Source organism: Topomyia yanbarensis, chromosome 1, assembly GCF_030247195.1.
Source record: "Topomyia yanbarensis strain Yona2022 chromosome 1, ASM3024719v1, whole genome shotgun sequence".
Classification (NCBI taxonomy): Eukaryota; Metazoa; Arthropoda; class Insecta; order Diptera; family Culicidae; genus Topomyia; species Topomyia yanbarensis.
The window spans coordinates 7,003,531-7,028,530 of NC_080670.1; the positions used below are offsets into that span (position 1 = coordinate 7,003,531).

Below are 25,000 nucleotides of genomic sequence, written 5' to 3' on the forward strand. Positions count from 1 at the left end.
CATTGTGAATTGTGATTATAGAGCATCAGTCAGTGGCTTTTGTTGGGAGACACAGGTATAACGTAGGGACTGAATGACGATTCATATAGAAAGGATGGCGATTAGAGCTTGCTTTGTTGGCATGCGTTTCCTCGAAGTGGGTACAAAACAGCTGACCGGGTTGCATGTGAAGAGAAATTTTCAATTATAATTGCATACTGCAGATCCGGAGATTAAAATTAGTTGGAAACTAACCGTATGAATATACTAACTACTGGAACTCGATTAAAATATGTGTCAAAACACAACACAAATCGCGATACAATGTCAGCAACCATATGCCAATTTGTTCGGTGCAGCGGATCAACAGGTTGCTGCTAACCACATTCCCCATGGACTGGTGGTACAGGCGGTAAGGCGCAAGTCTCAAAAGCCAGTCGTATTTTATGTTCGAGTCCCGTTAGGGGAGCGGGGGGGATTGATAGTGGAAATAGGACCGTAACGCATGTTATTGTACTGTTCGTAATGAGTTGGCTGCGAAGTCTGTCAAAACAGAAGGTCAAGTTCCGCAACAGGATGTAGTACAGCTTTGCCCATCCACAAGTAGTGAAACCGCATGTGTGTTGGAACAATTTCCAAAATCGTTCCGGTTTGTTCGTTGGTTGGTTCGGGATTCTCTGACAAATCCAATGAAACTAAGTCTTTTACGGGGGCGATGGTTTGGCCTGATTCCACAGAAGTTATACGTATGTATGATGAGGAAGGATCTGAATCGAGTTCTTAGTTGTTTTAAGCTAATTTTGACAGTAAATTCAATTATCTTTTAAATACTGTTTCCTTGCGATCAACAGTTTACCAGCAAACTATAAATCTATATCGGCTGAATGAGTCGAAAATGACGTGTTGTCTTTATCCGACAGTTTCGAGGACTTTTTTTTTTCAATTTTAGAAATAATTTAAAAGATTTTCAACATTTTTTGATGTTTGATTGATTGGCCGAGGTAGCACTCAAACTGAATCTGTTCGAATGATAACAAACAACTCCTAAGTATTAAAATTCATAGCACTCATTTATTACCTAGCGAACTCCACAAATTCATGCCATCCCGAGGCCATAAACTCTCCTAGCAAATATAGATTATTTACCGTAATCTAGATCTAAATCCCCGTCTCACAATTTCCTTCCAGCCAAACACTCGCAGCAAATCCCGGAACCCACGCGACACTCGATTATCCAAAAACAAAATAAATATGCAAATTACCCCGTAAGAATCCCTGCGGTTTTGCAGCTGCTATAGAGCTCAGCTCAAATTGGTTTCTCTTTGTGTCGTGGAGACAGCGACAAATTCTTGAGTGGATAATAGGCTGTGAAGGCCAACCGGCTTCTTCTGGTTCTGCTTCTTCTTCGGTTGCGAATTAATGCGATGGCACGCTCATCGAAGTCGCCGTCCCCCTCGGCTCATGCTCTTGCCACTCTTACATTCAGAACTGAATTTTCCGGCTATGGTGGAGCGTTTGTTATTTGATAATAAATTTATCCATGATGGTGATTAAGCTTGGTGTTCTCCCGTTGCCCTTAGACGTGGTAGGTTACGATGTGTTTTTGAACTCTGAACTAGAAACAGTCATAGGGAGGTAACAGGATTCACGCTAGCTCCAGAAAATGGAAACACTATTTGTGTTTCTGAGTAAATTCCTAGTCATACGTGATGTCCCGCAAGAAAAGGAGTTCTGATTAAGCTGATGAGAATTAATGAAATCGAAACTTGGTCTCAGCAAGCCAATGCAATATGCACTATGGCAGTGATTCTCAACCTGGGGTCAGCGGACCCCTAGGGGGCCGTGAAGTCGTTGCTGGGCGTTCTCGAAGAAAAATATATTTTCCGAGTACATATTGAAATTTCAAGTCTTGGTTCCTAAAAAACTGAAAATAACATATTGATAGCATTCAAAATCGATGTCTATCCGTGGGGTTCCGCAGCAACCGAGGGTGATTTCTAAGGGGTCCGTGGTACGAAAAAGTTTGAGAACCGCTACACTATGCTTTATTGCTCCTTTGTTGAATTTTTAGCAGAAACTATTTTCTCTTAAATGGAGAATTGTTAATAAAAAGGAGAAAATTGTTTAAAATATCTTTGCGTTTCGACTTCGTCTCATCGGAATGCGACACTCACTTAGTGACCGGACGATTGAATTTTGGATTGTTGGGATACATTTTCAGCATTAAAAAAACGGACTCATTTCGAACAATAAGTCGTACAGCGCACTGAATGAACAGTATTGTGACATTCAGGCGAAATCTGGCCTGGTCTGGAAGTAAGCGAGTGTGATTTAATTTTCCCCTAAACTGCAGCAATTTAACTCCAAACAGCCGGCCGTGTGAGTATTGCTAAAACTGTGAGCTAGTCTGGTATCTATAATTGTTTCAGAATTGGGTAGTAGATAGAAGTAGACGCGCTTACATTTGCATCAGTCTATTTTTAGCGGGCTGATGTCCAATGTATCATGCTCCTAACAGCGCGTGCTAAGTCGTCAGTGATGCAAATAAAGCTTCGCAGTATTGTACTAGTACCACGTTGTGGACTTATTGGAACTGATTATTAACCCATTCCCTGCAAGAGATAAACGAAAAAAGCATTTTGTTCTCGGAATTTTTATGGTTACGATATGATAGTTAATCGAATTGTGATGTCCTTAATCTATGCTCTATTTATTAAGTACAAGAACCAGTCCGAACATGTTCAAGCAAGCTATTACGACGAAATTGCATAAGTCATGTCTGGTGATGCCACGCGCATATCTAAAACTCATGTCAGTTATAACTCTAAACCGCGCGTCATTTCATGTGATGTCATGTCGTGTCACGTCACGCCACGTTACGTTACGTCACGCCACGTCACGTCATGTCATGTCATGTTATGTCATGTCATGTCATGTCATGTCATGTCATGTCATTTCATGTCATGTCATGTCATGTTATGTTATGTCATGTCATGTCATGTCATGTCATGTCATGTCATGTCATGTCATGTCATGTCATGTCATGTCATGTCATGTCATGTCATGTCATGTCATGTCATGTCATGTCATGTCATGTCATGTCATGTCATGTCATGTCATGTCATGTCATGTCATGTCATGTCATGTCATGTCATGTCATGTCATGTCATGTCATGTCATGTCATGTCATGTCATGTCATGTCATGTCATGTCATGTCATGTCATGTCATGTCATGTCATGTCATGTCATGTCATGTCATGTCATGTCATGTCATGTCATGTCATGTCATGTCATGTCATGTCATGTCATGTCATGTCATGTCATGTCATGTCATGTCATGTCATGTCATGTCATGTCATGTCATGTCATGTCATGTCATGTCATGTCATGTCATGTCATGTCATGTCATGTCATGTCATGTCATGTCATGTCATGTCATGTCATGTCATGTCATGTCATGTCATGTCATGTCATGTCATGTCATGTCATGTCATGTCATGTCATGTCATGTCGTGTCATGTCATGTCATGTCATGTCATGTCATGTCATGTCACGTCACGGCTATCAGGTTATCTTCAGTTCGCTTAAGTCACTAAACTGCACAACATTTCACTTCATATCTTTTCACTTCACCTGCAAATCACTTTATTTCTCGCCACTTCACATCAATAAAGCACATCAATAAAGTTATATCACTTCATTTCACGTAACTTCGCGTTACTTCCCTTTTTATCACTACACTTTACCACAATTCATTGTCACTTCGCATCACCTCACTTCATATTACTTCGCTTCAAATCACTGCATTTCACTTCACGTCATTTCGTATCAATTCATTGCGCTTCTTTTCATTTTATTTCATTCCACTTAAAGGGGGGGGGGGTGGTAAAGGTTTCAACGTGAAAAAACACTCATTTTGCGATCTTTTTTAAACTTTGCGTCAAGCAAATTTATCAAAACTTTTCTACATTATGGTGTATCATTTCAATAACGTGCTGTAATTTTTTCATGCAAAAATATCGACAAACGACTCGGTGACGGAAGATTTTTGTTCAACGTCTCTGGAAAAAACATGATTTGCGGTGTTACCTGCCATTCAAAAAAATGCTTCACCGATTTCTTTCAAACTGCATGCACACTCTATGTTAAAAATACCTAACCCCTACGCTGAGTTTTTGAGATAATTTTTCATTTATGGGGGTGTTTATTCATAAAAAGGCAAAATTTTTCGTGAAAAATAGTAATTTTTATTTGAAATGGGTAAAAACCCCGTTAAGTGAAAATTTATCTTAAAAACTCAACGTGGGTATTTTTTAAATAGAATGTGTATGCAAAGTTAATTCTATTTTAATTCTAACCCGCACGTCACGTCACGTCATGTCATGTCATGTCATGTCATGTCATGTCATGTCATGTCATGTCATGTCATGTCATGTCATGTCACGTCACGTCATGTCACGTCATGTCACGTCACGTCATGTCACGTCACGTCATGTCACGTCACGGCACATCAGGTAACTTTAGTTCGCTTAAGTCACTGTACTGCACAACATTTCACTTCACATCTTTTCACTTCACCTACAACTCACTTCATTTCACGTCATTTCGCATTCATACATTTCACATCATTTCATTACACGTAACTTCGCGTCACTTCCTTCTATATCCCTTCACTTCATGTTACCTCAATTCATTATCACTTCGCAACACCTCACTTCATATTAGGGGCCATTCACATACCACGTGTACAAAAAAAACCGTCGTTTTTGACCTCCTCCGTAGACAAGCGTGGACAATTCCTGTCCCCTTACCCCCTTCCTACGATGTACACGTGGACTTTTAAAAACAAATGCGGGTGATTTAAAAAAAATGGTTTTTTAGAAAAAAATTCAATGTGTCAAACTACTATTATTCAGAAGGACTTAATGAAAAGCGTTCAATCTTTAACCAGAGAATGTGATACTCTTCTTTAGTCATTTGTGAAATTTCCATGGAAATATCTTATTTCTGGACTACTTATGATCTTTTATATTCACATTTTAAAGATTCATCTAATAAGACAAAATTGAAGTAAACCATGGATTCTTGAAACGGTTCGTAATTTCAACCACAAGCTTTGAAATCGAAAATTAGGATTTGGCGTCGGCGCTAAAACATGATGATGATTTATGTTCTACCATAGACCATGCGGTAGACTTGGGTGCAACGCCCAACTCCTACTCAGCAGAAGGCAAAGAATTCTTCACATTTCCTTTCGATCATGTCCATATGAGCCTGCCTAGTCCTGGTTTTCCGTTCTGAGTTTATAACTGATTCGCTCTAGAATACCTATCCGTCTTTCAATTTCATTGCTTTCATTGTTGCTCTGGGGCCAACTCAAGACTATCGATAAACCAGGTGCTGCGGGTGACATTCCGCAGGAAACCTCACTCACAGCAGCTATAGCAGCATTTCGAAAACGTCGTGTTTTCTATATCATCAACCATCAACAAACGAAACCGAACCACATAAGCTCCAATCGGATCCAGCAAATCTGTCAGCACCGGTGGCTCTTTTTCGGAAGTTTCCCCGGACGAAGCATCTTATCACAGTGTCAGTGGGCAGCTACCAGAACCGATGAAGAAAAGAGTGGCAGCGCCACACACCACGGAAGCTATTTTGAAGATAGATTATGTTGGACCCTGCATTTATTAGTGAGCTCGTTCCGATCTTTTTTGGTTTCTAAGAGCGAATAAAGGCGCTATAACGTAGGCGTATTAGCCAGGACAGGTCTAAATACCTTTGTCCCATCCCAGGAAGCTAGAACCAAAGGAGTGACATTAACCTATTTAGCCAAGTCACTTCCAACGATTTGTCAAAACCCCTTTGAACTGAAACGGTTGGTACGGTTGTCCACGTTTCTTCCTTATTCAGGGTTCAAAATGGTGCGTTAATTAAATTCTTTAAATGAATAATTTAATGGCCTTATAATTTTGAATCATCTTCTACATTATACGCTGCACAGTTTACCTGGCCGCTTTAATGATTGTTTCACATATCATATGTGCCACACACATTAATATTGACAAGGAAAATTATAGGCGAACGTCTGTAATTTTCCAGGATCCCTACATGTATTGGCTGTGACGATTAGACTTTTTGCATTACTTAGTGTTAAGTTTTATTTTGTCCAGCTGACCCTTTTTTATAATTCGTTCATTTGACACGGCTCATAGCGGTAGCTTAACGGAGCCGTGGATCTCAGCTGACCCTTTGTTACAGGGCGGCAAAGATGCGTGTTCCGAAAATTTCGGATTTTCGCATTCATAACAAGCAAAAGTTAAACAAAGAAAAATATCAATTCTATCGACAGTAGTCCTTTACGTATAGTTAGGAAGGTAGTTTTTAAAAAATCTGTTCTATACCAACATTCAATGATCCCCCATTTCCATCCTCTCGTTTTTTTTTTGCAGAAACCATAGAATTAACAGCATGTCAGCATCTGCGCCGTGCGGAGTCACGACGCGCCAAGTCACTAGGCGATAGCTTGCTTCACTCGGTGCGAATACCTCGCTGCACGGCTCTCGGTGACTTCGAGCCGGTTCAGTGTTCGAACGAGCTCAACGGGACCGAATGCTGGTGCGTAGATGAGTACGGTGTCGAGCTAGCCGATAGCCGAAAGCCCAGTGCCGATGACGTCAACTGTACCGTAATCGAAACCGCCTGTCAAGCCTCTAGCTGTCGGATGTTCTGCCCGGCTGGATTCGCTCGGGATCATACCAGTGGCTGCCCGATCTGCAAATGTCGTGATCCCTGCGACGGAGTCCAATGCCCTCGGGGACAGCAATGTGAACCACAGGAAGTTGCCTGCAAGAATGAACCCTGTCCACCGGTGCCGACTTGTAAGTATCGTGCTAGTATCATCTCAAATTTTTATCAGATTAATTAATTCCATTCATCCTAAAACAGGTCGTAAAGCTCGATCACTGGCCGACCTATGTCCGGCAGGGCAACCACTCGCAATCAGCGGCACAGCTAGGCCATTCCTCTGTGGTAACGATCCGGGCAAACCGAGCTGTCCTCCACTGTATCGTTGTCTAGTCCAATCCGGTAACGACTACGGAGTCTGCTGCCCGGCATCGCTGCAATTTGAAAAACCTGGAACCTGTCCAAAGCCAGAAGAGATCATGTCTACCGACAGCACCGGATTCCTTTGTGGCACACCCTGCGGACACGATTTGGAGTGTCCTCAGATGCAGAAGTGCTGTACGTCCAATGGCTGCGGACGCAACTGTCAACAGCCACACAATGTTACCGTTTGCCACCAAGCTCGAATGTTGTCGGAACTGCTGTCGGTTAATGAGCGTGAGGGTCGCGGGTATGTTCCCCAGTGCGACGGTCCCGGAGGAGGTTTCTCTACACGCCAGTGCTCCCGAAACGGATTGGTTTGCTGGTGCGTCGATCCGAAGAATGGCAACAAGATCAAGGGAACGATGGGTGCTGCCCAGATGGTCAACTGTGATGGTATTGAAAATATGATCGGCCGCAGTGGTGGGCGCAGTGTCGATGGTTCACAGGGGTTGTGTGACCACAACATCTGTGCAGCAGTCTGTGAGTATGGTTTCAAGAACGATCACAACGGCTGTCCGACTTGTGAATGCTCTGAACCGTGTGAAGGGTTCATTTGTCCATCTGGATCGCACTGCGAAGTTGCCAAGGATCCCAAGTGTACCTCGTTCTCGGGTTTGTGTTCCTCCGAACCAGTTTGCAAACCTGATCTAGTCTATTCTAATCCTTGTGAAATGGGTACTCCGCTGGCGGATAACGTTACCGGTGAACTACTGTATTGTCATCTGGGTGAGTTTCCGGTACCCGATTCAGGGTTATATTTTTGACCGAATCTTCTTGACAGATCGTCCAAAAAGTCGCGAGTACCAGAGTCGTACGTTCTTCGACGACGAAGAAGATGATACCTTGGGACGCAAACGTTCGTTATCCAATACGATTAACTGTCCGGAAACGCACGAATGTATGAAGCTGCACGGAGAAACGGGCAGTGTCTGCTGCCCGATGGAGAACGACACCGTTCCAGTGGCGGAGAGTCGGCAACAATCAAGTAAGTTGGTTTCAAGTTCGAGTGTCTGGGATGAGCTTTTTTCGGTGGCGTCATCATGTTTGTTGGTTTGAGTGGAGGACGTAGTTGGCCGGCTCTAACTCTTTGTCTTCTATAAGTGATTTTTTTTTAATTTTTCACTTCTAACGTATAAATCGTTTTCGGTCCGTTTGCTTTTGAACAGATCTTGTAAATGTTCTACCGTATCGCTTCAAATCACAAACATCGGCGAAGTTCCCCTCCTCGACCCGAAATACTCGAACTTTTTTTTTTAACTATAACGCTCTACCTGAACCCCATCCCTATCTTCCTAACAGTGTGCGAATACCTGCGCGACTTTTCGGATCGCATGGAGGGAACGGTCGAGGGTATGGAATTAGCGCTACCACCACCAGTTTGCGGTCTGGACGGAGGCTACGAAGCCGTGCAGTGCATCCGTCGGAAGACCCGGGTCAACCGGTCCGATCAACGTCGCTACCTGGAGCAGAACAACATTCGCCAGATGAGGAAACTTTTGGAGGAAGCTAAACGCGTTCGACGGGATGTGGTATCCGGTGATACTACTCCCAGTCAGAACCTGAAGCTGGTGAAGGTGGATGATGCGTACGGAACTGCTCGAATGCAGCCGGATGATGAGCTTATGTCGTTCCTTCACCAAAGGATGCAGCTGTCGGCAGTGGAGGCTGGCTCCGAGGACTTTGATGTTCAGGGAAGAGCTGCTAAAATCATTGATTTTAACCGACTGGAATCTAAGAACGCCAATGCAAATTTAGATAAACCGATTGTTAAGCCATCTATGCTGCTAAAGAAACAGGTTACACTTGATGACCTGGTGGAAATTGATATTGAGGAATGTTGGTGCGTTGATAACTTTGGCACCGAGATCCCGAAAACACGTGGAATGAATGCAACTAAGAAAACGTGCGAGGATCTCAGAGAGTCACTCGGCTGTCTAGATTTAACATGTAGAATGGGATGCGACTACGGTTTCATTCTAGATACGGACAGCCAGTGTCCTTCCTGCGAATGTCGTGACCCCTGCGACAGCGTAAACTGCCCGGAAGGTCAGGAATGTCGATCAGTGGAAGTTTCCTGTGAAGGTGAGTATTGTCCACCTGTGCCAGCTTGCTTCCCCAAGAAGCCTGGACAGTGTCCATTCCTAGTGCCTCCGGGAAGTGAGAATGCTGAATCCGATTCTTGCGAGTACGAATGCCGAACCGATTCTCATTGCGAAGCATCTAAACGTTGCTGTTCTAACGGGTGCGGTACCCAGTGTGTTGAACCGCAGCTGAAGACCGCCTGTCAACATTTGCAAACTATCCAATTGCATCAAGCAAGTGAGCTGGGAATCCCACCAAAGCAGAAATACATCACACAGTGTGATGCGGATGGTAGCTATCGAACAATTCAGTGTGGTCCAGGAAATACCTGTTGGTGTGTAGATGAATACGGCAACGAAAAGAGCGGAACTCGAACAACAGGAACTCAACCAAACTGTGAAATGTATTCCAAAAGTGAATGCCCGTTGAGAAAGTGCTCATTTTGTGAGTACGGCTACCAAATCGACGCCAACGGGTGCAAGACCTGTGAGTGCCGCAATCCGTGTAGTGAAATATCATGTCCCCGTGGCGAGGAATGTCAACTGATTCAAGTGGAGTGTATATCCATACCTTGCCCCAAGATGCCTATCTGTGTCCCGATTCGTGATTCCGTCTGTCCCGAGGGACTTCCGCTGAAATCCGGTGGGCGCGAGATTACCTGTGGACCTCAGGTGGATGGCGACGCTTGTCCGTCGACGCACATCTGTCAGCTCAATCCGATCAGCAAGCGTGGGTCTTGTTGTGCTAAGACAAGTAAGTGTGTGGTACAGATTTTGCTCAAAATTCTCAATTTTTCATATTTTAAATTTGTTCTCGACAGGAGACGTTTGCTTTGAATCCATCGAATCGAGTTGCCTAGCCTCGGAGATGCATCATTCGGGCAACAATGATTTGGAAAGCATTACGAAATGGCGATTCAGTCCTCGACTTAATAAATGCGTACCGGTTAATTTGCCAAGATCTAGCATTTGCCAATCGAAGAACCTTTTCCACAGTGAGCAGGCCTGCAACGGCGTGTGCCCAGTGCTGTCCCAATGCGAGCGGTTGCGTTTGAAGAATGCGATGGCTGCTAAGCGAGCTGGACAGCCGAGTACTTGGTTCCAGCCCCGTTGCGATCCAGAGACTGGTTTCTGGAGCCCAGTACAGTGTCTCGGATCAACGGGGCCCAATAATGGGACAACGACCCAGGAAACTCCCAGCCTGGGAGTTTGCTGGTGTGCGGATAAGAAGGGTGCCCCGGTGAAGGGCTCACTGACCAAAGGCAGCGAGCCACTGTGCAGCAGCCGGCAGGCGAGAAGGCGACTGTCCACCAGCGGAGAGGAATCCAGCGATCCAGGTAACTTAGGGAGCACCAAATAATTCGAATTTCATCACTTTTTTCATGATTTTTAGTCATGGAGGAATTGATCCGGCAGATTACCTTCTTGGTAGATGAAAACAACTACATCGATGAGAACTTGGAACCGACGGTTCCTTCCGCCAGTGCACCTAACACCATTGCAAACTTTGCTCCGGAGCCTCGCTATATCGGCTCGATGTCAGCCGTGACGGAGAAGATCATCGAGATGGCAAGAACTGACGACGGAAGTAACTACATCGAAGATACTGGTAAAAAGTTAATACCCTCAACAACTCGGTGTCAAGCCTTGAAGCAGGCAGCATCCTTCCCGGTAGCCTGCGATGAGAATGGAGCCTTCGAATCAACTCAGTGCAACGGAGACACCTGCTGGTGTGTTGATGCAGCCGGCAATCAGCTTCCACTGTCCAGCACCTTCAAGCGAGGCTTCCGCCACTGTCTCTTCACTCCGATCGATGCCGTCGATATTGAACTGCATCTGAACAACCCGCACCAAAGACTTCTGTTGAATTTGTACGAAGTCCTTCGTAACGATCTTGTCTCGATGATCGGTAGCATTTTTGACAATTACCGAGTACACGAAAACAACGACGGAAGCGTGTTGCTACGTTTCGACCTAATCGAAGATAACAAGGTCGATGACGCTTTCGCTATCGAAGAAATGGTCCGTGATCATGCTTTTGTTCTATATCACGGTGCCTTGGTTGCTGACATCACTCAATCTCGCTTTTCGCATAAAATCTCCACCAACCTGCCTGTCCCCCAGCAATCATCCGGCATCCCGGAGAACACCTTCCAGACGATCGTGTTCGTGCTTGCCACGGCGTCAGCCTTCCTCATCAGCATACTGGTCGTGTTTGTGATGCTCAAACGGGGCAAGAACAAGATGAAACACTACAGCAACGGCAACCGGATGATGAGCATCGGGGCAGACAAGTACCTTGACTACAGTTCGCCGATATTCGTGCTCAGCGCGAACGACACCAAATCGCTCCCAGATCACAACTACCGATCAACGGCAGGAGCCACTACGGGAGATGCAACCGGGCCGAATTGAAGCGTTTGTGTGGGGACAAAATGGAACCTAAAACAAACTGGTTGAACCAGGCTCGGAGGATTTTCTTTCAAACACTATTCACTTTTAAGAAAAAGTTCCAATTGTTCCATTGAGGCAGCAACGGTTTTTCCACGGCCTGCTGGGATGGCTTAATTTTCTAACGGATAGCTACTCGTGTTTTGTTTTCGTGTTTAGAAGTAAAGTAACAAATGAAGAAGAAACAAAAACATTGAAACGTGGGCCAAAAAGCTTTTCCCTAGTTGTGTACATAACAATCAATTTTGAATGATGAACGAAATCTACTAGAATAAAAATCAAAAATCTTTCCCCTACTTTTCCCTCTATACCGTCTAAATCGAATATAGATTGGTAATCATTCCTGAATGCACCGTTATAGTGTAGAGTTTACGAAATACATTTTAAGGGTACATGTTTGTATTGTGACTTACATCACTATCATTATCTGGGAGCGGTTTCTATTGTTTTTATTTGCGTTATGTTTTTTTTTCTCAAATCATTCTACTACATTACCATTATAGCGCGTATGTACTGAAGGTGCCGTTCAACACTTGCAAAAAGGTAGCATCAAAACAGCCAAAGTGCAAACTTGCTTGGTAGTTATGTAAATAGTTGAAGTAACTGAGCAATTTTTTTAGGAATGATCGACTAGGCTAGGCTGATTCTAGCAAACAGGGCGACACGTGTGTAATGGACAGAATAGTGACAAGATACTTTCCCGTGAGCTCCTTAATTTTATGGAACATTCCCACAAGAGCAATAATTTTGATCTTCTGTATGAGCTTTATTGTTTCTTGCCCATTTCACACCAAATTAGACCATCGCACAAGAATGGAGTGCACCGAAGGCGATTAACTGTCAGCATGCACTTCTATCTACTTTAAAGAACTTATTTGACAGTCCAATGTGATGTGAAATTTGCAATAACATTCAACTTTTCTAATGAATTATAGATGAATCTAAAATAAAAGCTGCTTTTGTAGGAATTGAATTCAATAAATTGAGGCTTGATCTGACGGGAAATGTTCATTTTTCTAGGTTAGGCTGCTTTGGTTCTGTCGTAGACAAGATGCTTTTATTTATTTATTTTTCTCTCGCTTGTTAGGAAACAGAGCACGGAGAGAATAGCGTTTTGTATACGTTGAAAATCACGAAACGCGAAAAAAAAAGATTGGGAATTGCTACACAATTTTTTGACCCTGTAAATATAATAGCATACCCAATGTGAGAACGAAATTTTTGCTCTATTTCAATAAAATTGAATAAAATAGTTGACATGATGTTAATAAGTTTTTTTTATTCTAGTGAATATCCGAAAAGTTGTTTTCCTAATATCCGAGTTTTTTGCGCTATTATTGACTCTAATGTATCATTATTCAGAAAATGATGACAATTATCCTTAACCGGTTGCTTGAAGTACTTGTTAGTTGGTTGAGGCGGAATGCAAAAAATACTCCAGTAGGCTTTTCTAGTTGGCAATTATACCAAAGTCTAACAGACGTAACACTCGAAAACGATTCTTTGCTCGCTTTAACGGTCGTTTTAATATATTTTAGTTGGGGTTTAAGTAGGGGTTTCGCCACTACTTGGGTTCTTGTTTGGACGCAGGACGACCTAGATGCTTCTTCCAGAATTTCGGATGTTCGCACATAAACAAAAAAGGTAAACAGACAAAATTAATTTAAAGACTTTTGTTTCCTCTGCTGCACCGTGCTGCTAGATCTCGCCGATCTCTTGCTACAGTTGGCGGGAGGACGAACGGTTTCTTCCGACCGACCAGGAATCCAACAGCCGTGTTCTCCTGCTAATAACGCTGCTTCTCCTTTGTTGGAACATCCCTAGCGACGTTGGCGAACTATCGCCGGCTCGACCTTTATCCGCCTTGCTTCGTTTTTCTTGATGATTAGCTATAGAGGAAAGTTTTGCTTATTCGACTCATGCTTTATAGCGAGGGCGGCTGATATCGCGCACTCCTTTACACTTAGTTTACCCCTATTATCGACCCGACATCGTGCACCTTCCTAGTACCCGAGCCGCGGGCCGGTACAATTTGTCGGTTTTAATTTGCCTTCGCACTGAATTCTTCGTACTACTTACGGGAAACTGTCCCGAAAAAGACAAAACTTATCTGGACGTGTGTTTGATGCCGTGGTTCGTCATTTTCTGCTTTATTACTCGTCGTCTTTCTTTCTCACGACCAAAACAAATCACCAGCCGCATAGCTGTCATCGCCCATGCGCAACATAATCAGCATCCATTTCACAAGAGGAGAGCGGTATCCTATCTAAATCCGACCGCGACCGATTTCAGTCAGTTTTCAAAAATTTTTCTCAATCAGTTAGGCCCTTTTACCGATTAATGCTCGACGTCCGTAAATTTCCCTTTCCCGTTCGACATCGGTTCGCGTCCGTGCTAAGCAATTGGCTGCTGTCAGTTTGAGATATTTTTGTTTACATTAGCAAATTAAAAGTGCGTGATTACCCTCCAAGCTACCCAACCGCATAGAAAGATGTCTAATTCTCATCTATTCCTGAAATCCGGCTTCCCGCGGGCCCCACTGGCCAACGGCATCGGTCGCTACGTGTGCCAGCTGCAACGGATTACGCTGAAGTACTGCAAAAACAATGGCTCCAGCAAGGGAATGCGTGAGTTTCTCGAGCAGGATCTACTCGATTTCACCCGGGCCAATCCGGGTGTGGTGGTGTACGTTAAACCCCGCCGCCACCGGACGGCTGTAATGTCGGCCGAGTATTTGAACGGGGAAAAACAGTGGATTAACTGCCGCAATAATAGTCGTGACGAAATTCGCAAATGGGTTGAAGTGTTAAAGACGCAAGCTGGCGGTTCCAGCGATGTACGGTTACGTAAACTGTGGCACACCGAGGTACCATCCGTGCAGGGACCGTGGACACCATTTACCCACCAGCACCCGTCGGCTAATGTGACCGAGTTTCCGTGTCGGGAGCTGTCACGGTTACAGGTGAAGGAACAGACGGCTACTGAGAAGTTGCTCGAGATGTACCGGGCGCAGAAGCTTGGCGAAGGGAAATCGGAACAAGCGTGAGGACACGGAATACGTTGTAGTTTTTAACTAATGTTTAGAATAAAGAATTGAAAGTATATTGTTTGTGTTAATAGAGTATTGATCATATGTTGGAAAAACGAAACGATGGGATAGATAGATCTTTTGGAGCCAGAATACGTTCGTTTGAGTAGTACGTTTCCGACTTTTGTCGGTTATTTGACTACAATAAATTTAGTTATGGAATTTGCGTTTCTTCTTCGTCTCATCAGAAGCCGACACTAACTTAGTGACAGGGCTTTCTTGCGGTACATCACGCAAGACTAAAGGTTTGCTCAGAAACACAAATAGTGCTTTCGTTTTTTTGGAGCTAGCGTCAATGCGGAGCTAGTCTAGTCCTGTCCCTAAGTTAGCGGCGGATTCTGATGGGACGAGGTCAAAACGCAAATTTGCTAACTAATTCAGTTATAGGTATTGTGCTATTGACGCGTTAAGGAGAAATGGCTCTGTGTTAAGCCAAAAAGGACCAAGCGCCATTTTGAGATACTTGCCTAAAAATCACTATCGCATCTAATGTAGCACTAGAAACACCTATATTAATTTGTTTTTGAGAACTCAAATAGCAATCAAAAGCGTCAAATAAGTATCCTTAAATTGTCTATAGATGATGATATATCCTATATGGTCGGTGTTAAGTCAGACCGGACTAAGTCGCAAAACGTCAAAAAATGAAAAAAAAAAAAAATGATAGCACCGGATAAAGCATTTCGTCAGCTACATCCGACTTTTGTCAGACTTTAAATATGTAACAATAAACAAGAATTATGGCAAAAAATTATTTCCAATTATAAGGATGCAGCGATTCAAACTTTAAACTCGTTTTACTCGAAATCAAAATTTTGTCACTTAGTCCGGTCTGACATAATACCGACCATATAATGGTGGTAAATTATCGAAAAATGGATTGTCAAAAAAAAAAATAATAGACGCCGGCAATATAACATAATGATGCAATATGTTCTATCACGGACCATTCAGTAGGCTTGGACGGAATGCCCAACTCCTACCAGAAGTAAACAAAGGATTCTTCACATTTGTTTTCGATCATGACCGTAAGAGCCTGTCTAGTCCTAATTTCCCGTTCTGAGCTTATAACTGATTCTCTCTAGAATACCTTTTCATCTTCAATTTCATTGCGTTCGTGTCTCTTATCTTAGTCTTAAATTTGCCGAAAATAGCAAACAAAAATTAAAAAAGCCAAATTAAATTCAACTAACAAACTGACAGTTGGCCTACTAAATGACGTATCTGCAAACGTGTTTGTTCGCCTTATTATTTACCGGGACGACACCAAACACAGCATGATCTGGTACTTTTGCAATCCGATAGCAGCATGCAATCTCGTTTCATTTGCAAATTATAGTAGTCCTGATGAGGCATGAGGGGTTTGGATATGTTATGGTCCTAAAAGGAAACAAGCTATAAAAAGTTTTATCCAATGGCTTCAAACCTAGAAATAATAAAAGGATTGAAATATTGACTCATAGTAATAATCTGTATTAGAAAATGCCGTAAGCCGCAAACCTTCTTCACTGGATGAAAACCGGTGATAAATTAGCCGAAAACCGGTTTTCACCGAAAACCGGTTTTCATTAAAGTGAAAAAATTGGCCATTAAAGACCCCTATTTGCAAACCAGCAAACGACGAAATACCGATGGTGCACTTCTCATTTGCAACATCCGCCCTTTTACTAAATCACAAACTCCGTATAAAAAACGATCCATTGAATTTTGATTCCTCTTTCTATCAAAAGGGGAAATTTCTTGCACAAGAGTAGCCCACCGTGAATTTTCTTGTCTTCCGCCAGCGAATTGTCAGAGTGCGCGCAGATCTACTACTCGATGGTACCAACCGTGACGAAACAAACCCGTCGAGGCAAGAGATAGCAATATGCGGGTTCACTTTCGCAAGTGTCCCGTTCCTCGGTGAGCTGCTGGCTCTGTGCTGCAGAGATGCCAGATTTGCAGACAAGTCTGCAAATTCGCAGACTTTTAATTTAAGCTGCAGATTTTTTGGATGACGCAGATATTTGCAGATTTTCTAGTTTGGTTGCAGATATTTGCAGATTTTTATGTTTTGTTGCAGATATTTGCAGATTTTTGAATATAAAGGCTTTTGGTTACACTAGCTTTCCTGACATTTTTTGTACTTCCCAGACTTTTAAAATTATTATTGCAGACATTTGAAAAAAGTACCTGGCATCTCTGCTGTGCTGTGGTGTTTGCAAGGCGAAAAACGTCGCGGACGAACGAGCGAACGAAATCAACCAACCATCAGCGAAAAGACGATCGGGATCGGTAGTGCGAAGAAGACGAAGAGTGGCTGCAGAGCGCAGGCAGAGACCGAAGCAAAAAAGCGATATCTTGGGGTGATTGCAAAATTCGGAAAAATAGCTCTCTGTGGATTATCTGGGCCAAAATAGTCAGCGAAATTCGTGAAATTACAATCGGGGAAGTGGCCGACAGTGGTTCCGGTGCGGTGGAATTTCGGTACGGCGGTTAAAGTAGCGTTTTCATTTTTGCGGCTGGTCCATTGACGGAGAAAAAAAAGGTGAAAAGTGTCGAACGCGTAAGAAGGAAAAAAGACGGCGGTCCACGACGGAAGGAACGGCGAAAAAAGTGACGAGCTTAGCTGACTATCGGAACTCGAATCGAAGGAGCTAAAGGCTGCCAAGCCCCGTTTTCGTTATTTTTTTTATTTTTGCTAACACTTCGTTGGAGCACCGGCCGCAGCGGATTCGTTAGCTGTGGCGTTTCTCCGGCGGAAGTCCGGAAAAGTGTTTGCGTTCTGTGCGGTGATCCGAGGTAGAAGTGTGAAGTGTTCCGTCAAGTGGATGGTGAGTTTTTTTTCCTACGTGCGGTTGAAGAAAGTGCAAAGGGCGAAGAAGGCTGCCTTTTTAGGTAGGGAAATGTTTCTGTGGGCTATTTTCAGCAAAAGTTGTGGGTTCTTTTTATGCCGTGGCTGTAATCAATAATTTTCCTCTTGATTGAGGGCTGATTGGTTGTGGAGTGAAATTCCATCAGACTTGACAGGATAGCATGTAACGGAATCGGTATCGGTGGCAGCAGTGATAGAGGAACGTTTGGGATATTACATTATTTGCATCATTATTTGCCTGAACGGTAAGTTAATATGGAATTTTTAGAAATTTTATTCATTCAATAGTATTTTTTGTCGGAAATTTGAGAACATAGATTGACAGATTGCACGACATAAAAGAACCATGGGATGTGTGTAGAGATTTGCTTGAGTAACTCACCAACACATTTATCAGCTTTCTCTGAGTTACTCCGCCGTATTTGTGAGTGTATGCATGGAAATAGGGGTGGTTACTTGAAATAAAATATAATCTATATATTTATTATTCCTTTTTAACGACTAAGAGTGAGTTTTTTATGTTCGACATTCAATTAGCAAGGGACTGGAAAATGATGAATATTTTTCGATATTAATAGCCATAGTACTAAAGGGGGAGCAAGGGGTTGAAGGAAGAAAGTTTTAGAAATGCGTGGAAAGTCGCCGGTAAACTCTTAGCTTGTCATATGACCCTTTCCACGCTTTTCTAAAACTTTCTTCCTTCAACCCTTTGCTCTCTCTCTCTTGAGTACTATGGCTCTTAATATTTAAAAATATACTTCATTTTCCAGTCCCTTGCTAATTGAATGTCGTTAAAAACATATTATCCATATAAAAATGACAGTTTTGAGCAAAACTAGAACCTGCAATTAGCTATGTATGCTGGGCCAAGTTGTCATTACAGTTGACGACGTGTTTTTCTTGATTAATGTTTTCGAACAAAATCCATACCGAATGACGTACATGGTGGAATTGCACAGAATTACCTTCTGCTACGTTGGGCAGCCTTCAACAATTGCTCCACTTTACGAATCTATTACCTTACCTGACATTTCGAGAAGTCAACAGCAACATAATGCAACGGGGTATAAACTTACATTGCATTAAGTTTGAACGTCTAAGCAAACCGGCTTGTTACGAATGATTACGGGGAGCAAATTGCAGAAGCTCTGATTTGCTGACGCGAAAGGGAAAACGAACTCCTATATTATGGCTATGGCATATCCTTCCCGCGACATCACTCGGGACAAGTCAGTTTGCTTAGACGTTCACATGTGTTGTGTGAACTGATTGGAATTGTTTTGTGTCTAGCTAATGCTAATTTGGGTACTCGTTTAGATATATCGTCTAACGAGACACCCAGTTACTGACGAGATGAATTCGAAGCACAAAAAAATTAAACTCAATTCAAGTTAGGTTTTGTGCCCTTAATGCGCAAATTGGTTTAATCCAATTCTCCCACATTTAGCAATTAATATTGGGGTGCATTGTCACTCAGTATTTGTTCATGTTTCACACTAGGTACAAGGAATCAATTTGAATCTGTTATCGTTGTGCTCCTTAAGTTTCTGTTACTTCTGGTTACGCGGGGAAAATAGCGCCAAACTTTTCCTTCTATTTTTCTGAGTTCTTAATTTTATGGGAAACTCGATTGTTTGTGACTAAGGTATTTGAAAACATTTTGTGCATCACAATTAGCATTTTAAGTTCCATTTCAAAGAATCTCGATTGAAAAATCGTTGGGCCAAGAAAAATAATTTCCGAAAAAAGTCCTATTTTTCGAACTCTATAGTGGTGTCATCCTTTTTAGCCACTGGATGCTTTTATTTCGATGCTCTTTGTTACTCTTTTAGTCTGGATGAGCAAAACCTATCGCCCAATGATAAACACGTCGATCTGATTTGTAGACGTCTGTTGGACTTCCACTAATTACATAGTTCGAATAAGCTAAATCTTTGAACTAATGCTTCTGATTGCATAGCCAGGAAGTTATTGTACAGTAGCGAACAGGCAACCAGTTGCATGCCGGAGAAAGAATAGTACATACATTTTACTCTATAGCAAAATAGCTGATGGCTCTACAACGCTCATTGATTTTGGCTATACAATTAATTATTTCGAATTCAATCGTTCGAAGGCTAGCTCCGAAAGCTGCAATTCCATTGACATTAGTTGAGTTCAGCATTTCTACTAGACTATAAGGAAAATAATTTAAAAAAAATTCAGAACCCAATGTCTGTGTAATGTGTAATGTCTATATACAGTTGCGTTGACGCTGTTCGTTGTATCGTTGAGAAGGAGCATCAGCTTAAAGAATAATTCTAAAATTCGTCGGCAATCGAAATGTTCAATATTAACATTTTTGGTTAAATTTTGGATATTTCTACTGGCATATATGATTATAATAATCTTCTTTTGTTTTCTGATCAGTGTGTTTGGCAATAAAGGTACATAGTTTACCGCATCACGACACTGGTTACGACAGAGAAAATAGAAGAATTATCCTTGTCATTATTCTATTTTTCCTGAGTTCTTGATTTAATGGAAAACGGATTCGCTCGCTCGGAAACTGTTATTTTAAAATCCTGAATATATTGCAACCGAGTACCAACAATTCGAAACATTAGTGTTATACAAAACAGTCGGGTACACTTTAGGGAGCTAACGTGTTTGCCAAATACATTTCAATGTCGGATAACGGCACCTAATAAGCAGCTTCAGGCTGTCAGTAGAGACGGAACAAAAGCCAGTCTTTCTGGTTTTCAAAGTATGCAGTTCCTTCGAATATTTTTTGTACTATTGGTAATCATTTTTTTATCTATTCCACAAAATATAGCATATATTTTGTCACGATCCTTTGATGTAGCTTCCGATACCTTTCAATCGATTTTTAACAATTGGGGCAGTTTGCTCCTGAGGATGACTATACCGAATAAGAATCCAGGCATGTAGTGCTCGTCTTTCACAAGACAAAATTCTTAGCACGTTTTGAAGATTCATTCTAATGCAGACACAAACATAAAAATAGATTAATTTTTCCAACGCAAACTGACAAGCAGCAACACGTCGCAGCCTGCGGTGTGTTGAGCTCAATCCAAAACCAACCTTCCAGCCACTTTGTGTATCGAACTTTACACACAGCGCAGAAATGGGTGCAAGCGGGCACGCGACTTCTCCGTTTATAACTTCACGTATTTGATTGAGTCTTAGGTGCCCCATATTGACGGCTCTGGTTAACCACCGAGCGATCTGCGTTTGACAGACAATTACAATCATGCTGCAGCTGCTACGGCGGCAAAACGCGAACTGTAGCATTTTTCTTCTGGACCATGCCTTATGTGTGCTTCACAGTTTATTTGACGGCAAAGGGACTGCTAACGAGACTGGCTCGTTTGGTTGAATAGTACAAACCAATCATTGCGCAAAAATCTAATTTTTTTCATTCAGCACAACAGCAGATATTCACGTTGAAAAGTGGGTGAATATTCTGAAACGTCCTTTTAGAAGTATTTAAGGTCAACTTGATATTAATTTATTAAATCACCTCGCTATTGCACTACATTTGCTGCAGCTGCTTAGCGGGAAAACTCTTGCAATCAGCCGGAACCAAAGCAGTTGAGTTCTCCCTACGTTGTCGTTGGCTGTTCCTACAGCGACCCTCAACTATAAACTAGGACGGTAAGGTTTACTCTCCTGTTGATGCTCATTCGACTTCCTCCACAGCGAGAGTGGTTAATGCTTAAAATTATTTTCGGTCACTAATTCGAAAAACGGCACAGACTGTGAATATGAGAATATTTTGGTAATTTTCTATCCAGTGCTAAATTAAGTAACAAACTGCGAGGAAGGTGCTCCAAAAATTTAATCAATTAAATTTTTCGGGTCAATGGCTTGCCATAGGTGGCAATGCTAAACAATGGTGCGCATAATGCCGACAAGACATTGCAAGCTACGACGAGCTCGACAAACTGAATTGAATGATGTATTATCTTACATTCCTATCAAGCATTGTCCAAAAATCCTCCTTTTGGAATGATTGCAAACGGTATCTCACGCGAGAAACGGAGAAAACAACGATTCAATTGGCGATTTGCGGCAAAACCAAAATTAGTCATGCGACACCTATGATTCAGCTCATGAACTGGCAAAGTGATACAGTTTGCTTTTTTTCACCCGCAAGTGAGTCGTAGCTTACAACAAAAACTTCGTTTTCTTCTCGGAAAAAGCTTACCACTGCCAAAATATGAATGAAACGAGTAAGAAATTTAGTTTTATTTGCAATTATTCTGAAATTACAGCCATTTGCAACCATTTGGTTCATACACTTCTTCGATTTGTTATCGGGGTATTATTGTGGTTAAAAAATCGGTGCATAAATGAAGTTCCATCTCGAAACCGACACCCAATCAGTACCAATGTCAAACTCCTTCATATTTTGGACTACGTAGGAGATTCAGTTATGACTATCAGAGAGAAGGATCGGCTGTGTATGATACAAAGCTGATACTTTCCTATTAGCCGGATATATTGTTTCCTCGCGTGATCTGGAGAGTTTCATGAATTTACACCATCTCATGAAGGTTTATCTTAACTTAGGAGGAACGGTAAATGATGTGCGGCAGGTACTGTGCTCAACTAATTGCATTTCGGAACAGCACACATATAGCTCTGCGAATAATATTAGAAACCACTATGTTTTACACGCTTTTCGCAAGATGTTTTCTCATCATCTTATAAAATGATGGTTTTCCATCATTTTCATAAACAATTATAGACAAATTGATCGGTGATTTGGTGTTTAAAAATTATTTTTTTACCAATGTTTACAGAAAATATATGCACTATGACAGAACAGAATCAAATCAGCAACACTTTGCTTCCAGCGCTATCTGTGAGCGGTTTCAACGTAGAATCGCCAATTGACAGAGATAAAAAAATTCCTTAATTCACATCAAATTTCCGGATGTGTACTGATGAAACATTGAATTCAGCAAGTGTGAAACATCAATTCCCTTCATCAATGAATCGTAAGTGAGCTCCGCGGTTGCAGAATCAATCCAATAGCTGTCAACAAACCGTCACTCACGTCGAAGGAAGAAAGTGTCATCTCGCGACCGACCGCAACACCGGATCCCACAGCCAGCAAAAACAACAATAATCGTTAGTAAGAACAAGCAACAACTCGGCGAAATTTTTACACAGAGCAGAATCAAGCATATGTATATCGCACACTAGTGCCTTGTCAAGAACGGGTGATACCCTCTTGTGTGGTACTCACACGAATGGTTGAAGAAGTGATGTAGAGGAAGGATGCCGAAGAACACTTTCAACCGATACGGCAAGTGAGTGTGTAGTACTCTCCGCCATTTTGGTTTTTTTATTTACATGTTTCTGGGAGCAATGTTGACGGAACGATTGACTGATTGAATTTACTGTGAATGTGGTGTGTCGAATTACCGTGCAAATATTTGTGCACTTTCATCGTTGAATGGTTTTTTGTGTAGAACGTTTTTGGGCTCAAGGGGCTCTTCAGTGTGTTGTGAGTTTATCCGAGAGAAAACAGTGAGTGTTTTTGTGAAACAGAACAGAGAGGGAGAGAGAAATATCGGTCCAAGTGCTCGATGAACAGGGTTTACAGAACCGGTCTGGGATGCATCGGTTCCCGTGTGCTTACGATAGTTTGTAAGATGAACGCGAGAAAACCACCGAGAAGCAAAAAAAATGCTTTAAAATCGTTCAACACTGGTCCAACGATGGACGTCTATTGAACGGTTATTTGGTCGTCGTCCAACGTTGGCCCAGCGAATGTTCTTCATTGGACGTTTTATAAAGTATGTCTAAATAAATAAGTAAGGGGTGTTTAGCTTATTTTCAACCTACCCTTTTGATCATAACAGGTTGGAGAAGCGTCTGCTATATTTATTCAACGTATTTGCTCAAATTATAGAGCGCCCAATTACGATTATTTCCCGAAAAACTTATGATTAGGGCGCTAAAGTAAACTGTCAAAATTCACTTCGAGTGGAAATTCCGGAAGAACCGTTACTCGCTAGTTACAATTTTTGATAATAAACAAATACTGAAAACTAATAAAAAAATTTCGAAACCCTTTTTATTTAGTTGGCCGGAAATGAATTTCAAATTCTCATTTTGAAATTATTTTCACATTAATATCAAAATTGCGTCTTCGGCGGCATACGGGGGATTTTTATTGCACTTTTCATAGACAATTTGCTGTCAATTTTAAGAAAACATTTTCAGCATTTTGTATTTAAAGAAGCGCCATTTTGGGATAATACAAAATATTTAACAAATCTTACGTACGTCGCGGGGCCATCTTAGAAAACGACAAACTAGGGTTTTCTCGCTATTTTTCACGAAGATCAATTCTTTTTGAATTTGTGAATATTTAGGGCCTCGTTTCGAATTCGTCTCATCAGAATCCGATACTAACTTATCGCCGGAATAGATTTGCACTGGATTGACGCTGAATCCCGAAACAGAAACATCATGTTTCCAATTATACGACTGGCCAATCGTGATGTCACGTTAGACCAGAAGCTCTGTTAAACCGATGAGACACAGTGAAGCAGAAACTTCTTTTGGTTTAGCAAACGAATGCATACTGCTATATATCTTCGCTAAAGATAAAAAAATTGGGTAAAAACCAGTATTTCTTTTAAAGACGAAAATTTTTGGTGAACCACTTATGGGTGCATGATGGACATAAATCTCTAACTCAAGGGTGGAGGGTGAGAAATGTTTATTTCGACTTCATTTCATCTGTGTCCTTAAGGCTCAAGTTACCTCAAGGCTTAGTAGTGTGCGTAAGAAAAATTATGCTCAGCTTTGCCACCAGATTATCCATTTAAACCTTTTCAAAACTCTAAAAGAATAATATCAGTCGATTTATTAGATCATCACGATTCAATTCATGCAAAATACCTGCCGGAAAAACCATCGGCTCAGCTGTATGGTGCTTTTGAAAAAGTGGCTGTGGTTTTTTCATTGCGCTGTTGTGTTGCGTACCCCAGCACGGTGTGGTAGTGTGACGAAAAATCACATCCACTTTTTCAAAAGCACCATTTAGCGAAACCGATGGTTTTTACAGCAGCTATTTTGCATGATTTGAATCGTTGTGATCTAATAAATCGGCTGATATTCTTCTTTTAGAGTTTTGAAAAGGTTGAAATGGATAATCCGGTGGCAAAGCTGAACACAATTTTTCCTACCCATACTACCCAGCGTTCAAAACTAACACATGCTCAAAAAAGGTAACTTGAACCTTAACGTACATTTATGTACATTTCATCGGTTGAGGAATGAATAACATAGTGCGGTTAAGATTGGCTCATTTCTCTATGATTCTTAAACACCACAAACCGCCTGATGGAAACTGGCTTTTGTTTCTTGAAATATGCCTATTTCGAGTGCGATCTTGATTCGTAATTGAATGA

General features: G+C 41.9%; 3 protein-coding genes across 6 annotated transcripts in view; all 3 read left to right on the plus strand.

Annotated features, from left to right (window-relative positions):
• LOC131676744 (uncharacterized) overlaps positions 1-12,880 on the plus strand; it is a 117,894-nt gene extending 105,014 nt beyond the window's left edge. Inside the window, exons 4-9 of the mRNA XM_058956025.1 lie at positions 6,433-6,861; positions 6,929-7,816; positions 7,872-8,075; positions 8,390-9,925; positions 9,993-10,508; positions 10,565-12,880. Coding sequence (XP_058812008.1) covers positions 6,433-6,861; positions 6,929-7,816; positions 7,872-8,075; positions 8,390-9,925; positions 9,993-10,508; positions 10,565-11,586 — 4,595 coding nt within the window. The 3' untranslated portion in view covers positions 11,587-12,880. The remainder of the gene's footprint in view (positions 1-6,432; positions 6,862-6,928; positions 7,817-7,871; positions 8,076-8,389; positions 9,926-9,992; positions 10,509-10,564) is intronic.
• A 1,165-nt stretch (positions 12,881-14,045) lies between these two features.
• Positions 14,046-14,724, plus strand: LOC131676244 (large ribosomal subunit protein mL43). The gene has a single exon (XM_058955365.1). It carries the CDS (start codon positions 14,114-14,116, stop codon positions 14,666-14,668), a length of 555 nt encoding a protein of 184 aa, XP_058811348.1. The 5' UTR covers positions 14,046-14,113; the 3' UTR covers positions 14,669-14,724.
• Positions 14,725-16,900: 2,176 nt separating this feature from the next.
• LOC131676745 (serine/threonine-protein phosphatase 2A 56 kDa regulatory subunit epsilon isoform) overlaps positions 16,901-25,000 on the plus strand; it is a 67,606-nt gene continuing 59,506 nt past the window's right edge. Inside the window, exon 1 of one of the 4 annotated variants that reach the window (XM_058956029.1) lies at positions 16,901-17,587. The gene's annotated coding sequence lies outside the window, so the exon portion shown is untranslated. Of the gene's footprint in view, positions 17,588-17,678; positions 17,810-25,000 lie in introns of those variants that run through there. The other 3 variants (XM_058956026.1, XM_058956030.1, XM_058956028.1) reach the window with 3 other exon arrangements.